The sequence below is a fragment of the Melopsittacus undulatus genome, chromosome W, assembly GCF_012275295.1.
Source record: "Melopsittacus undulatus isolate bMelUnd1 chromosome W, bMelUnd1.mat.Z, whole genome shotgun sequence".
In the NCBI taxonomy this organism is placed as follows: domain Eukaryota; kingdom Metazoa; phylum Chordata; class Aves; order Psittaciformes; family Psittaculidae; genus Melopsittacus; species Melopsittacus undulatus.
In genome coordinates, this window is record NC_047558.1 from 477,794 (window position 1) to 493,302 (window position 15,509).

The window sequence follows — 15,509 nt, forward strand, 5'->3', positions numbered from 1 at the left end:
AGGGATATTCCTAGCACAGCAGTGGGTGCAGGCTACCAAGAAATCAGACACAAGCTGAACATCCATCACCAGAGGGAATGGGAAAGTACAAAGCCAGGGATAGTCACCAGTCTCATGCAGGGGACACATTTTAAAATCTCACAGCAGCAAAGTGAGCAGCTAAGAGTATGCCAGGCTATAGAAGAAAGGGAATTGGGCACCTGAGCCAGGTGCCACAAGGAGCTTGGCAGCAGGAGGAAGGGGTTGTACTTTCTTATTAGCACTATGCAGTGCTAGCGAGAGGCAGAGGCAGTGGAATGACTGAGCTTGCACCTAACCCAGTTGGCTACTCTTTCTGAGACTGACCTCAAGAAAACCCCCAGGCTTAGCTGGTGGCTTCCACATGAACCCCATGGCACCTCTGGCTCCCACCCAGGGAGCTTGGTGTCCTTCCTCTTGTTGTGCCTCCATAGCAACTGGAAACTGTGGCTAGAGAGCCTCAGAGCTTCCCTGAGAGGAGGGGCTGAACTGCTGGAGAAGCATAAGCCCCAGCCTGGCCCACCCTGAGAACAAGTGGGAACTGACCTGTCTGTCTGCACAGGAGAAGGTTTTGGGTTCTGGCCCCTTTGTCGTTCTTCCTTGGGTGAAGAGAGTCTCCCGGTTGCCTTCCTGTCACGAGAGCCTACTGGGAGGAGAAAAGTTGAGATGCTCTCACTTGTTGCCAAGGTACAACTCTCTACCCTGCCTACTGTGCCACCTCAGCAGTGTACGGATGCTCTCGAGACTGACCAAAACAGGCCAAGTCCACCAGCAGCCAGAGAACAAACCTACTACTGTGCACCCCATCTTCAGGGGAAGCAGGTAAGCTAGTCAAGGCTGTGCCCCATGGTCAGCTGTACAAAACAGCACCTACAGGGAGCTGCACTGGTCCTCTCCTCATCCTCTGGCTGCTGGAACAAGGCTGCTCCACAGTGCTTTTAGGCTGCGCTTTGCTCACAAACCTGCAGGGCAGGGCCAGCCCTCACAGACCAAGTCAGTGCTCCAGGTAACAGGGTGTATTGGCTTCAAGAGTGCTGGGCAAGTGAGCTCTGCTGCTTTTGGAGCCAGCTAGGGCAAATCCACAGGCAGCATCACCCCAGTGTTTGTTCAGCGCAGACCGAACTGTTGTGCCCTGCCCAAACGGAGCTGCTATGGGGACTCATCGACAGCAGGAAGCCCATTGGGGTCCTGCAGCAGCATTACCCAGCTTTGCTGCAGTGGGTTTCCCAACCACTGCTATCCCAGTACACATAGAGGCAACCACAGCTGGAAGGCAGCCTGTTTGTTTGCCTGCAGGGCTGTCTGTGAGTCCCAAGAATAAGTTGAGCAGCACACCCCGCCATACTGCACTGGAACAGTGATGCTGGTGGCTGCTGATCTTGCATTCAGTTGCACTCCAGAGAGCAAAGGTACCCAGTTCCTTGTTGTAGCAGTGGCTACTTTTGTGTGTTAGGACAGCCCCCTGCTCCTAAGCACTGACATTAGGAGAAATACACAGCTGCAGACACTGCAGGTCTGATCACTGCAAGGTTACAGAACAGGGAAGCAAGACTCAGGGCACAAACTGTTCAGCTTTGTGCTGGGACACCAGCACAAGCTGCATGCTGGAAGGTGCTTCTTGCTCAGTTCCAATTCAGTCAAGGGTACACTTGCCACTGGGAGGTGAGTCTGAGCTGCCTTCAGAGCTTCTGTCCCATTTGATACTGCTTAAAAACACTTTATAACATACAGACAACAAATAAAGTATATAATTACATCGACATCTGTGTATCTATAAAATCAGCACAGTTTGCTAGGTTGGCCCCTTCATTTGTCTGTGTTGTCCACATCTCAGCAGTAGTTGTGAACTAGAACCCAGTGAACTTAAACCTCACCCAGTCCCTTCCATGCTGCTTTTGCAGGAGTTGAATGCAACCAGGCTATTAGCACAGAATTTTTTTCTGGCTGGCACCCAGAGTCAATAAGATACCTGCTGAGACAATAGGGAAAACAACATCACGTGTCAATGCTGGCTTGTATGTCAACACCAGACACCTCTGGCTAACAACTCGATTTTCAGTAGTGACAGCAAAGGCTGGAGTGTGGCAGTTAGGTCCCTCTCAATGCAGCTCACTAGCTCAGTTTTCCAAGGTGCAATTCTGCTGATGATGATTCAGACACAGAAGAACACTTAGAAAGCCTGTGTCTTTCTAAACATACAGGGCAGATCAGATTGTGTGAGGGAAAATCACCTCATTTCACGGGACAGATGATCAAGCCAGTTAGTGCATCCATCCTGGAGCCTTGGCAACCCATGCTCCCTTTCTAAGCACTGCCACAAGCCTTTCTATCAGGAAGACTAAGATCCATTGTGATGTACTGAAATACAAGGCACAGAAGACTCCAGGATATAGTAAGGGACTCTGACTTCCACAGCCATATCTAACATGATTAAAGAACAGGAGGCTGCTGTGGGATGGATGGGTTACCTAGAGCAGAGATGTGCACACTGTATCTTCAAAGTGAGGGCTTTTTTGCAGTGGACTTGCACAGACATAGTGGAGGCACTTGCAATGTGCATCACAAGGCAGCTAGGCAAGGCCAGGTTTGGCTGCCCAGGACTGACTGACCTCACCTCGCTTACTTCACAAACCAGAGTCTCTCACCTCCACCATGTTTTTGCAGCAGGACAGCTAACACACCCACGTTATCTGGTAGCAATCACACCTTCTGAAGTTTTGGAAGGACACATGCCTGCAATTAACCTCTCCAGCAAGTAGACTCTTGCAGAAGAGACTTTCACAGGACATTTGTTATAATTGCACCACCTTGAGCAGTAGAGCAGGAACCCAGCCAGGCCAGGAGCCCCTGGGATGGCTGATGTCTCACCTCTGTCAGATGACAGGTCCACCCGCTTGGCTGGAGGAGAGGTTGGCCTGGTTTTGTCTGCTGGCTCATATCTTTTCCTGCTTCCTTTGTCAGCTGCCTAAAATGGAATTAAAACAGACAATGGAGCTGAGCAGCTACTTCCTTCTGGGGAGGGAAGCAGGCAGAGATACTTCCTGTGATGGGTGCCCATGATATATTTGCTGGCTCACGCAAGTGTGACTCCAATTAAATGTTTTGTGCATACGAGTCCCAATCATCACTGGCACCATGTAATTCCCCTACCACTGTAAGAAAACAGCAACATTCTCTGGCACTGGGGCTATTTTCATAATGGTCAGAAACAAAAAATATCAGCATGAACATGAGCCAGCAGTGTGTGCTTGCAGCCTAGAAAGCCAACCGTATTCTAGGCTGCATCAAAAGAAGCATGACCAGCAGGTCAAAGGAGGTGATCCTGCCCCTCTACTCTGCTCTCATGAGACCTCACTTGGAGTATTGTGTGCAGTTCTGGTGTCCTCAACATAAAAAGGACATGGAACTGTTGGAACAAGTCCAGAGGAGGGCCATGAGGATGATCAGCGACTGGAGCACCTCCCATCTGAAGACAGGCTGAGAAAGTTGGTCCTGTTCAGCCTGGAGAAGAGAAGGCTGCGTGGAGACCTCATAGCAGCCTTCCAGTATCTGAAGGGGGGGCTGTAGGGATGCTGGGGAGGGACTAGTCATTAGGGACTGTAGTGATAGGGGTAACGGGTTGAAACTTAAACAGCAGAGGTTTAGACTGGATATAAGGAAGAAATTCTTTACTGTGAGGGTGGTGAGGTACTGGAATGGGTTGCCCAGGGAGGTTGTGAATGCTCCATCCCTGGCAGTGTTCCAAGGCCAGGTTGGATGAAGCCTTAGATGGTATGGTTTAGTGTGAGGTGTCCCTGCCCATGGCAGGGGGTTGGAACTAGATGATCTTAAGGTCCTTTCCAACCCTAACTACTCTATGATTCTGTGATTTTGTAGAGTATTTTTTCCAGCAGCACCAAGGATATCAAATGTCAAGGAGGCATGTAGAGTTGTGCCTTCTTCTAGGATCCAACCCTGCCAGGCAGTAGCTATGTGTCATGGCACACTTCTCCCCATGGAGCATGCTTCACAGACTTGATAAAGGCTCCTCACGTCATAGCACAGGGAAGTAGAGAAAACTGCAGCCTTAGACTGCAACGGGGAATTTAGACTGTCAGAAAAAAACATTAATGCTTCAACACCAGGAACCTACCCATGTAACTGGGGCCAACACCCTGCTCCAGCACAAAACTCCACAAGGCCAAACTCTCCCACGTGATCTGGACTGCAATCTCAGCCAAAGGCACTAAACTGGGGCATCAGTTGTAAGGGGAAATGAGCCAGGCTCCCAGCAGAAAGTGTGGGCACCTCAGAGAGGAGAGGCAATTGCCACTTTTACCTCCTGACTTGTCAACAGCTCGCTCTGGAGTGGGCAGTGGGAGGAGAGCTCGCTAGGAAGCATGCAGGAACCATGCTTTCAGCAGGCACATGTGGGATTGCACCATGCATGTCTTCACCTTGGTGCTCCAGCTGCAGCCTTTGAGAAAGTGGGTAAGAGCCCTTGAAGCTGCAGCAGGAATGTGTCCCAGGGGAGCCACCAACACAGTCCCACCACAGGATGTGTGCTGCCAGACTGGTTCTGTCTGCTGCCCTTCAATCCCAGCTGCAGACCTACCCAGCTGAGCTTATTCCAACAGCATGGAGCCTGGAGCATCAACTCCAACTCTGCCAGCCCCGAGCCCCAGTATCCATCCCATCTGCTCCTCAGATCCCTGTGAGCGGAGGGAATCAAAGCCATCCCACCTCTCACCTTATTCAAAAGAGTCAGTTTGATCTCTTTGTGAGTGCTGAAGCTTCCCTGCTGAGACTGGGGGGCTGATGGCTGCTGGGTCTGGAGGAGCTGTTGTGATTTGCTCCCTTGGGTGGGCTTGGCTGATTTCAGGAGCTGAGCGGGCACATCCCATTTCTGCTTCTCCTCTTTAGTGCTATCTTCTTTTTTTGACTTTCCTGTTGAAACCAGAGAGCAAGTGTAGTGACTTGTGGCTGGTTTCCTTTTCCCTGCCCTCCTTTTGGAGGGCAGGACAAGAGGATGCTGCTCCAGGGACTGAAAAAGCCCACACCAGTTAGCACAGCACATGGCCCCAAGGTTAAAAGATTCAGGAAAACAGAATTTCCACAGAGAGGCTACTTAACATAAAAGACAAAGAACAAAAGGCTCTTGCTGCCAACTCTGCTACAGTCCAAGAACAACAGAGGAGGAGCAACAAGATACTGGAGTTATCCAGAAGATTTAGCTTTACCTCACAAGGGTGAAAGAGAACAAGGTAAGAAAGGGGACATCAGGCAGAACTCCCAGGCAGGAAAAAGCATCTTTACAGCCAGACACATGGATGGAAGGATGCAAATGTGTATTTGCTCCAAAGCCTCCCTTCTCCACACTCTTACCCTCCTCAGATGAAGCTTCTGGACAACCCTACTCTAGGCCAGCCACAAGTGTCAGCCTCTGCTCAACAATCTTCTTGGAGCCCATAGTACCACCAAGCAAGCTGTATGCAGGTCTCTGCTCCTCCCCTTCTTTTCCCAGGACCCCTCAGAGAAGAAAATTCCAAACCAGGTACCTCTACCTTTCTTCTGCTGTGCTGGGGTTGGGGATCGGGAGCTGGCTGAGGAAACAGGACTGGCCAAATCCGCATACATATCTTCAGAGTCAGCGCTGCTTACAGAGCTGCTGCTGGAGGAGGCACTAGAGACAGAAGAAACGCTGCTCATGCTCAGGGACCTGGAAAGAACCAACAGCCCATTACATTCATGAATGCAACAAGAACTAGGCAGCGATGAGGCAGATACCTTTGTCTCAATTCCCCCGCATGGCTGGGATGTCAGAAAGATGCTAAGGCAAGCATTAACCAGGAAGAGACAAAGACTGTGCCTCCTGGGATGCAGATGATATAAGAAATCCCAAACATGTTAGATGCAAACCTAGAAAGTACTGTTTATTTATAAACAGGATTAAGGCAATATGTTAATAGGTCACTGTTTCCCCAGGTAAACAAAAAGTGAAAACAGGGTGTGTGCTATTATGTACAGGTCAGTGTTATGGCTCAGGTCAAGGGTTCTCTGGCAATGTTTTTGTTATTTGGCACACATTTATTCCTGGAGGCTTTAAAAGCCCTGGAGTCCTACAGCCCAAAACTCCTGCCCAGCTCCCCAGGGTACAGGAGAGCCCAGCTACCTGTTTTGAGGATGCACAGTCATAACTGATAAGGACCAGGGAGATGCTTCTAAGATGGTTATCTTCTAATAGTGCATATATGATAGCTATCTTCTCATGGGTTCAGAACCTTAGAAGTGTCAATCATTATATTAAGGAAGACTTTCTACTTAGAAATGTAACAGACAAAAATACAGCGCTATGTATACGGCTTCTCTTCAGGGACACACCACCAGCACCACAGCTTCGCTATACTGAAGTGGCTCCAACAATCTCAGCTACCTGGGGCTGCCACCACCACGGGGGACCAGGCATACATTAACTGCATGAATATTCGGGCAGCCTCTCCAGCAGGTTCTGCAGGCCACATTGACTTCTGTGCTCCAGAGATTGCCCTGCCAGCAAGGTCCAAGCTCACTCGCTGGAAGCTGGCTTGGGAATGACTGAACTGGCTGTGGCAGCTTCAGCACAGAGCCCTGGAAGGAGCTGCAAAGTCTTTACCTGGTGGCATCCTGACAGAGACAATAGCAGCCTTCCAGTACCTAAAGGGGCTACAAGAAACCTGGAGAGGGACTTTTGACAAGGGCAGGTAGTGACAGGACAAGGGAGAATGGTTTTGAACTGACAGAGGGGAGACTGAGATGAGATCTTAGGCAGAAGTTCTTCCCTGTGAGGGTGCTGAGGCACTGGCACAGGGTGCCCAAAGAAGCTGTGGCTGCCCCATACCTGGCAGTGTTCAGGGCTAGCTTGGAAGGGGCTTGGAGCAACCTGGTCTAGTGGAAGGTGTCCCTGCCCATGGCAGGGGGTTGGAACTGGATGAGCTTTAAGGTCCCTTCCAACTCAAACCATTCAACCATCAAAAGACTCTTCAAAAGACTGCTTCAACAGTGACTGGATGAGCCAAAAACTCCTTCTCCAGGAAAGCTCCTGGCTACAAGGTTGTGACAGCAGATCTGGTTTGGGCATACACTATATTTTACTCTTTCCCACACCTGAAAAAGCAGCTAGCACAGCCCCAGTGCCATGCAAGGAACACCTGCATTAAGTTTTCCCCATCTTCTTCTCTCAAGCCCAGGACAGTGCAGAGCCAGCATGCCTGAGTGCTCTCTGAACCTCTTGCATTACCCATGCCTGATCTGATGAATGCGACAAGGATGTAATAAACAAGTTTGTATTTCTGTAAAATAATGCGGATGTTAAACCTTGGAGTTTCACTGGGTTCAGATATGTGAATTACTGCTGGCCAGAGCCAAAGTCTGACTTAATCCACTAGTTTTACACTACAGGTATACTGTATTACAGGGAAGTGCTGTGTTTCAAGGCTGCCTGTGAGTTTTCAGGGATTTCTGTGTGTGAACAGATGCAAAATAGCTGATGAAAGACTTGAAAGAGGTTTGTTTAATTACTCTTTACTGGAGGGAGTTAGCTGTTTACAAATCTCACAGACTAACAGCCATATAACTATTCACTTGCAGCTAAACACAAAGGGAACTGGCCATGCAACTTTGCCAGCAAAGTAAAAATATCATTAGCTGGGCCTTTTAGGTATTTTCTGATCTACCTCTCCCGACAGGCCAAGCATCTTCCCTAAGAACATTCAGTAATCAGAGGTAGTTGAGGTTCAGAAGAGCAAAGCTCTGTAGCCTGAAACTGTCAACTTCTAAATAAATTAGGATGTGGCCATAGAAAAATATTTTAGTCATAATTTAGGTAAAAATTGACAGATCGGCACACAGATTATTTCCTTGAATAAGCCACAAGGACACTACCAATGTCATACTACTGTCATGGGGGTGTTGGTTGATGAGAAAATGAACATGAGCTGCCAGTGTGCGCTTGGCAGCCCAGAAAGCCAACCGTATACTAGGCTACATCAAAAGAAGTGTGACCAGCAGGTCGAAGGAGGTGATCCTGCCCCTCTACTCTGCTCTCGTGAGACCTCACTTGGAGTATTGTGTGCAGTTCTGGTGTCCTCAACATAAAAAGGACATGGAACTGTTGGAACAAGTCCAGAGGAGGCCACGAGGATGATCAGGGGACTGGAGCACCTCCCATATGAAGACAGGCTGAGAAAGTTGGGGCTGTTCAGCCTGGAGAAGAGAAGGCTGCGTGGAGACCTCATATCAGCCTTCCAGTATCTGAAGGGGGCCTATAAGGGTGTTGGGGAGGAACTATTCATTAGGGACTGTAGTGGTAGGACAAGGGGTAACGGGTTAAAACTTAAAAAGCAGAGGTTTAGATTGGATACAAGGAAGAAATTCTTTACTGTAAGGTTGGTGAGGCACTGGAATGGGTTGCCCAGGGAGGTTGTGAATGCTCCATCCCTGGCAGTGTTCAAGGCCAGGTTGGACGAAGCCTTGGGTGATATGGTTTAGTGTGAGGTGCCCCTGCCCATGGCAGGGGGGTTGGAACTAGATGGTCTTAAGGTCCTTTCCAACCCTAACTATTCTATGATTCTATGATTCAAGACTTGGGATTTGTAACATCACACAAACAATCTTGTTTCACATCCTAGGCACCTACCTACAGCTTCTGATACTTGAAGCTATAGAGAGCTTTTGCTGTGAAAACCACAACAGTGAACAATAGTTATAATCTCCCCCTACTTCAACAAAGCTTATGAAGGGTCAAGGCTGTACCTGGACTTCCTGGATCCAGATGGAGAGTGGGAGACTGAGGCAGATGATGATCTGGAATGAGATCTGGAGAGAGACTGAGACAAGGACCTAGATCGGGAACTGGAACCACTGTAGCTGCTGGCACTGCCACTGATGCTGCTGCTGATGGTCTGCCTGCAAGACAGCAAATGTCATCGTCACCTCACTACACTGTTGTGAAACGGGTGGAAGAAACTGCTGAGGGGATAGTTTGAGCATTATGCTGTTGTCCTGTATTGCATCCAACATTGGTGCTTTGTAAATGTAATTGTTTCAAAAGTTCTTCTCAACCTTGTGTTTGCAGTCCTGAGGAAGCACCTGTTTTCTGAACAGTAGGTGTTTTATGCAAGACTGGATAATGTTTATGAAAGCCAGGCAAAGAATGAGCTCAAGCAACTTAATCCTGTACTGATACCAGGAGCAAATGCTTCTTACTGAGAGAAACTGCTAACTGCAACTACACAGCAGGAATTACCTTGTATTTCAGGCTTTACAAATAATCATACCCATTTTTTGTGACTAACACACCAGTACCAATATAAATAGAGCTGTTGTCATTTGCACAGCAGGGAGATTAGAGTGGGGTTTGTGTGGGTATAAGCACAGAAAAAAAAATCCCAAACCCCAAGACTGGAATAAAGAATAAGGGAAGATGGCTAAAGATATCCAAGATTATTATTAACTAGTTAAAGTAGGTGAAATGGAAACTAGAACTGACAGAATTTCTATGGAAAAGAAACTGCCATGATCTGTTTTCACCTATGGAGACATAACTGCTCAGCCCAGGCCTTTTCTTTAGCTACTGCGAAGAAATAGGAGATGTAATTGCATGCAAAATTAAGAACTGACTTGGAATGCTTCTGAAAACCTGAGCAGAAACCATACTTCCAGCCATCTTCAAAACACAATGACAAAAAGTATTATTCAATGATTCATGAAAAGTATATATGCCTGACTGCAGGCATAAAGTGTTCTCAGTCTCCTTGTGTGCCCATAAACCAGGTATTTCTAGTAAATACACTTCTTATGCACCAAACTGCTCCTTCCATAGACTAGACACAAAGGTATCATACTGCCATTTCAAAACTTCTAGTGTGAGAAGGATGTGTGATGAGTTTCAGCTGTGCTTACCTGGCTCCCTGTCCTCCAAGAACAGGCAATGCTACCTGCATTTTCCCTGTTAAGATTTTTAAATTAAGTACAATGAATTAAGACTGATAAACATTTAAATATAGACAATTTCTCCTTGTTTGAAAACATTTCAAATGCAAAGAGAGGAGAAAGGTGACTAAAACAGAGAACAGACAGGATATTTGAAACATTCAAACTAGTCACACAGAATGAAAACAGGAAGAGAAAGCAGAGCAGGGGAGTCAACAAGTTGTGTATGGGGGACAGTGAAAGCAATGGAATTTTTCTTCCTGTCCTCCAGTGGTTCTGCTGAGTGCTGATGAACCAGCTCCCAGGAACACACAAAAATATCCCCTGCACACTGCTACAAGTTTAGAGTAAAAAGGGTCCAATTCTATCACCACAAACCTCAACACTCCAACATGGCAGATCTGCTCTCTGGACCAAACACATCTCTGCATGGCCTCTACAACCAGTAGCTCTCAAATATGCATTTTTTTTTGCACTGCAGACCCTACTTTTTGACGTGTTTAATGTATTTCACCTACTTCATCCCCCATCCAGCCTTCAGAGACAGAAGCCACTTCCTGTGGTAAAGTCACATTCACCCCCAACTCTTTCCCTCTCTTACTGTTTCATTCCTGCCCCAGGAAACAGATTTCTCCTTTAATACTGAAGAGCCCTTGTAGTCAGGACTCCTGAGAGAACCCCAGGATTTGCTCTATCTGCTGAGAGATGAAGGCTCACTCCACCCCACAGCTTTCTTACCTCCTGGGTGGAGTCCTTGTCTGACGTTCCTTCCTTCTTGCCTCTGGATTATCCCCGGGTTTGGCTGGCTCAGGTGCAGCTGTTGTAATTTTAGTGAGTGGCTGAGGAACTGGGAGGGCAGCTAGTTTCTTCACAGATTTTTCACTACAAAAAGGAAGATTTTCATGTGTGATCAAAGTCAGTAGGTACAGACCACAGACATTCTCAAAAAGTGATGAAATGCACTCGTGTTTGTTGATGACTGAATGTTATATAGAATCATAGAATAGTTAGGGTTGGAAAGGACCTTAAGACCATCTAGTTCCAACCCCCCTGCCATGGGCAGGGACACCTCACACTAAACCATATCACCCAAGGCTTCATCCAACCTGGTCTTGAACACTGCCAGGGACGGAGCATTCACTACCTCCCTGGGCAACCCATTCCAGTACCTCACCACCCTAACAGTAAAGAATTTCTTCCTTATATCCAATCTAAACCTCTGCTGTTTAAGTTTCAACCCGTTACCCCTTGTCCTATCACTACAGTCCCTAATGAATAGTCCCTCCCCAGCATCCCTACAGCCCCCCCTTCAGATACTGGAAGGCTGCTATGAGGTCTCCACGCAGCCTTCTCTTCTCCAGGCTGAACAGCCCCAACTTTCTCAGCCTGTCTTCATATGGGAGGTGCTCCAGTCCCTGATCATCCTCGTGGCCTCCTCTGGACTTGTTCCAACAGTTCCATGTCCTTTTTATGTTGAGGACACCAGAACTGAACACAGTACTCCAAGTGAGGTCTCACGAGAGCAGATTAGAGGGGCAGGATCACCTCCTTTGACCTGCTGGTCACGCTCCTTTTGATGCAGCCCAGAATACTGTTGGCTTTCTGGGCTGCAAGCGCACACTGCCTGCTCATGTTCATTTTCTCATCAACCAACATCCCCAAGTCCTCTGCAGGGCTGCTCTGAATCTCTTCTCTGCCCAACCTGTAGCTGTGCCTGGGATTGCTCTGACCCAGGTGTAGGACCTTGCACTTGGCATGGTTAAACTTCATGAGGTTGGCATCAACCCCCCTCACAAGCGTGTCAAAGTCCCTCTGGACGGCATTCCTTCCCTCCAGCGTATCAATCGAACCACACAGCTTGGTGTCATCGGCAAACTTGCAGAGGGCGCACTCAATCCCACTGTCCATGTCACTGACAAAGATGTTAAACAAGACTGGTCCCAACACCAATCCCTGAGGGACACCACTCGTTACTGGTTTCCAGCTGGACATTGAACCGTTGACCACAACTCTTTGAGTGCAACCATCCAGCCAGTTCTTTATCCACCGAGTGGTCCACCTATCAAATTTATGTCTCTCCAGTTTAGAGACAAGGATGTCATGTGGGACAGTGTCAAATGCTTCGCACAAGTCCAGGTAGATGACATCAACTGCTCCACCCCTGTCCATCACTTTTGTAGCCCCGTCATAGAAGGCCACCAAATTGGTCAGGCAGGATTTTCCCTTAGTGAAGCCATGCTGGCTGTCACCAAGCACCTTGTTGTTTTTCATGTGCCCTAGCATGCCTTCCAAGAGAATCTGCTCCCAGATTTTGCCAGGCACAGAGGTGAGACTGACTGGTCTGTAGTCCCCGGGTCATCCATTTTCCCCTTCTTGAAAATGGGGGTTATATTTCCCTTTTTCCAGTCATCAAGAACTTCACCTGTCTGCCATGATTTTTCAAATATGATGGCCAGTGGCTTTGCAACTTCATTCACCAGCTCCTTCAGGACCCGTGGATGGATTTCATCAGGTCCCATGGACTTGTGTACATTCAGGTTCTTAAGATGGTCTCAAACCAGATCCTCTCGTACAGTGGGCCCAAGGTCTAGGTTTTCACAGTCCCTGCGTCTGCCTTCCAAGACTCGGGTGCTGTGGTCAGAGCCTTTGCCAGTGAAGACCGAGGCAAAGAAGCCATTCAGAACCTCAGCCTTCTCCAAGTCCTGTGTAGCCAGTTCTCCTGAAAGCTTCCAGAGGGGGCCTACATTGTCCTTAGTGTGTTTTTAGCTGCTACATACCTATAAAATCCTTTCCTGTTATCTTTAACATCCCTTGCCAAGTTTAGCTCCAATTGGGCCTTAGCTTTCCTAACTTGGTTGCTAACTACCCTGACAACATCCCTGTATTCATCCCAGGCCACCTGTCCTTGTTTCCACCTTTTATAAGCCTCTTTTTTTTCCTGTGAATTTTCCTCAGCAGCTCCTTATCCATCCAAGGGGGTCTTCCTGGCCCTCCTACTGCACTTCTTCTAGTTGGGATGCAACATTGCTGAGCCTGTATCAGGTGATCCTTGAATGTTAACCAAGAGTCTTGGGTCCCCTGCCCTCTAGGGCTAAATCCCATGGAACCTTGCTAAGCAGGTTCCTGAAGAGCCCAAAGTCTGCTCTCTTGAAGTCCAGGGCAGTGAGCTTGCTGCACACTCTTCTCACTATCCTGAGGACCTCGAATTCGACCATCTCATGATCACTGCATCCAAGACTTCCTTGGAGAGTCACATTTCTAACGAGCCCTACCCTGTTGGTAGGTTACTGTAGCTACAGACACTTGTTGTTTTACCAAACCACACTCAATACGGATTCCCCTAAAGGGGTCATTTTCCCATATTCTAAATCAAATTACCTTTTCAGACAAAAGTTACTTTACAACAGCCAATTTTGAAGACATTTGACTTGTAAATTAACTATTTAAGTAGACTATGTGGAATCACTGTTTCTTATCCATTTGACTCTCTGCATTTTTATTCAAAACACATACACCTACTTAACATCTGACAGGCTTCAGAATCAAACACACATATTTTATGCAGAAATCCTTTTTCATTCCATCACACAGGTGAGGGTGCAAAAGAGAACATATGTGCAGATGTCCCTTGGACCCATCCTTGGCTCATGTTTCCCTGTGTAATGCTTGATGGGTAACAGCGTTGCAGAGAACTGCTATACAGTGCTTGAGACTATCTAGCACCCACTATGCGCGTAGTGCTTTGGCTCTTCAGCACTGATCACTTCTGGGCTCAGAGCACTCCAGCCTCTGGTTACTCCTCAACATCCCCAGCACTGATGTCACACCTAGTATTAACTAGGAGGAGGCAGCTGTCTATATAAAAATAGAGACTCTTAATTCCTCCTCTTGTGCTTATGAATATCTGCATTTATTCTCTGCAGAACACAGGATTAAGTGCACGCAATGTTATGTAGTAAAACCAATCCCCATGCTAGTGCAGGCTGCTGGCTGGTGTTATGTGTTACCAAACCAGCACTTCAGTGTGTGCCAGAAGTGTGTAAAGACATTGCTGCAGGCAGAGAGCATCTTGAAAAGGTTGAACCCTCTGAACTGAGAAGGAAAAACTACAAAGGCAGGTCAATAAGGTACAAGAAGTGTGGCAAAGAGGACTGTTCTACCTTCTGGAGAATTCAGGGGGATTCCCATGGTGTAATCTCTTTGCAGCTCACCTTGAAAGAAGTGACATCACTATGGTGTTGTCACCTTCCAATGTATCCATAATTTACTATGTATTACAGGAGTTTGTGAAATAGCAACTTCAAGTATTTAAAAGAGCAGGAGCACTGGCATAATATGCCAGAAACAGTTTCATCCCTACAGTACTGTTTTAATTTGTCACCAATGTTAAAAATAGATGAGGCGGAACCATTTATTTATTCTAAGGCTGTACATTAACTAAAGCCACATAGAGGAATGAATTAAACTTTCTTATAGCTCCTGCATAAACGTATCTGCACACACAGTGTTTAAATAATAAATCATGCATGTTTTTAAACACTCATGTATACAACATATAATACTTAAGGATACTTGTACAGTTGGATTTAATAAGTAAAAGTGTCATCTTTTAATTAAATATGTAAAGCTAAGCACTCTTTTATGCAGGTCATTTTGCATCCTCCATTTCTTCCTTAAACTGCAACCAGGTCATAAGGGTTTGACTCAGGGATTGGGCTCCTGTTTGGAGCCTCTTCTACACTGCATTATCAGAATGGAGATGAAACCTTACCCCTTCCCAGCAGGTGGTAATAACACCCCTTTAGACTTCGCAAGTGGCTTGTGTGGAGATGGTGTTGGAGAAGGAGAGGGTGAAGATGAGAAGGACTGTGATCTAGAAAGGAAGAACACATTGCTCAGTCCCTGGGTCTGAAGATGGCTTTTTCTGGCTTTTGGTGCACTTAGCCTTCATCCCCTCCTTTGGCTAGAGACTGCATCCCAGGACTAGTTCCTGTGGGTCTGAGCTTATCCTAGTTTTATATTTGGATTCTGTTCAACAAAACTAATTTCTGTCACCAGAACAGTGGTAAAAGTAGAAAACAACAGGAAAAAATAGGGTTGGCTGCAAGAGAGGCACTCTCAGGTATTCCAAACCAACACATGAGGCTTTCTCCAAACCCTCTGTATTCTCTCCTTAGGTAGAAATAAGGGGAAAGTAAGTAGGATTTTGACTTGCAAGTTCAGCATGATTTGTTTCAACCTGCTTTATGTCCCTGTAACTCACTCCATGTACAGTTTATCCTTTAAACAGCAGCAGCAAAAAAAGAAAACAAAACAAAACAACTTGGAAGAAAGACACACAAAAAAAATACTGGATATCTGTAATTTCTGGAACACAAGGAATCAAGTGGAATGTATCAAAGCCAACAGATCAAAGGGCAAAGGCTGTTTCCTAAGATCAGGAGTGACCAAAGAAGCAAGCCACTTACACAGCTCACCAGATTCTGGCATTCAAGTGATTCGCCCCACCACCAAGGCTGGAAGTACCCTTGTTGCAGCCTAAT

General features: G+C 47.0%; 1 protein-coding gene across 8 annotated transcripts in view; it reads right to left on the reverse strand.

Moving 5' to 3' along the window:
- Positions 1 to 15,509, reverse strand: part of LOC117438018 (zinc finger CCCH domain-containing protein 18-like) — a 79,552-nt gene that overhangs the window by 2,210 nt on the left and 61,833 nt on the right. For 4 of the 8 annotated variants that reach the window (XM_034073362.1, XM_034073363.1, XM_034073364.1 and 1 more), the window contains 7 exons: positions 14,738 to 14,839; positions 10,705 to 10,848; positions 8,788 to 8,940; positions 5,556 to 5,716; positions 4,748 to 4,944; positions 2,887 to 2,983; positions 565 to 664 (listed from right to left, as the gene is read on the reverse strand). In XM_034073362.1, the coding sequence (XP_033929253.1) occupies positions 565 to 664; positions 2,887 to 2,983; positions 4,748 to 4,944; positions 5,556 to 5,716; positions 8,788 to 8,940; positions 10,705 to 10,848; positions 14,738 to 14,839 (954 nt within the window). The remainder of the gene's footprint in view (positions 1 to 564; positions 665 to 2,886; positions 2,984 to 4,747; positions 4,945 to 5,555; positions 5,717 to 8,787; positions 8,941 to 10,704; positions 10,849 to 14,737; positions 14,840 to 15,509) is intronic. The other 4 variants (XM_034073367.1, XM_034073368.1, XM_034073366.1 and 1 more) reach the window with 4 other exon arrangements.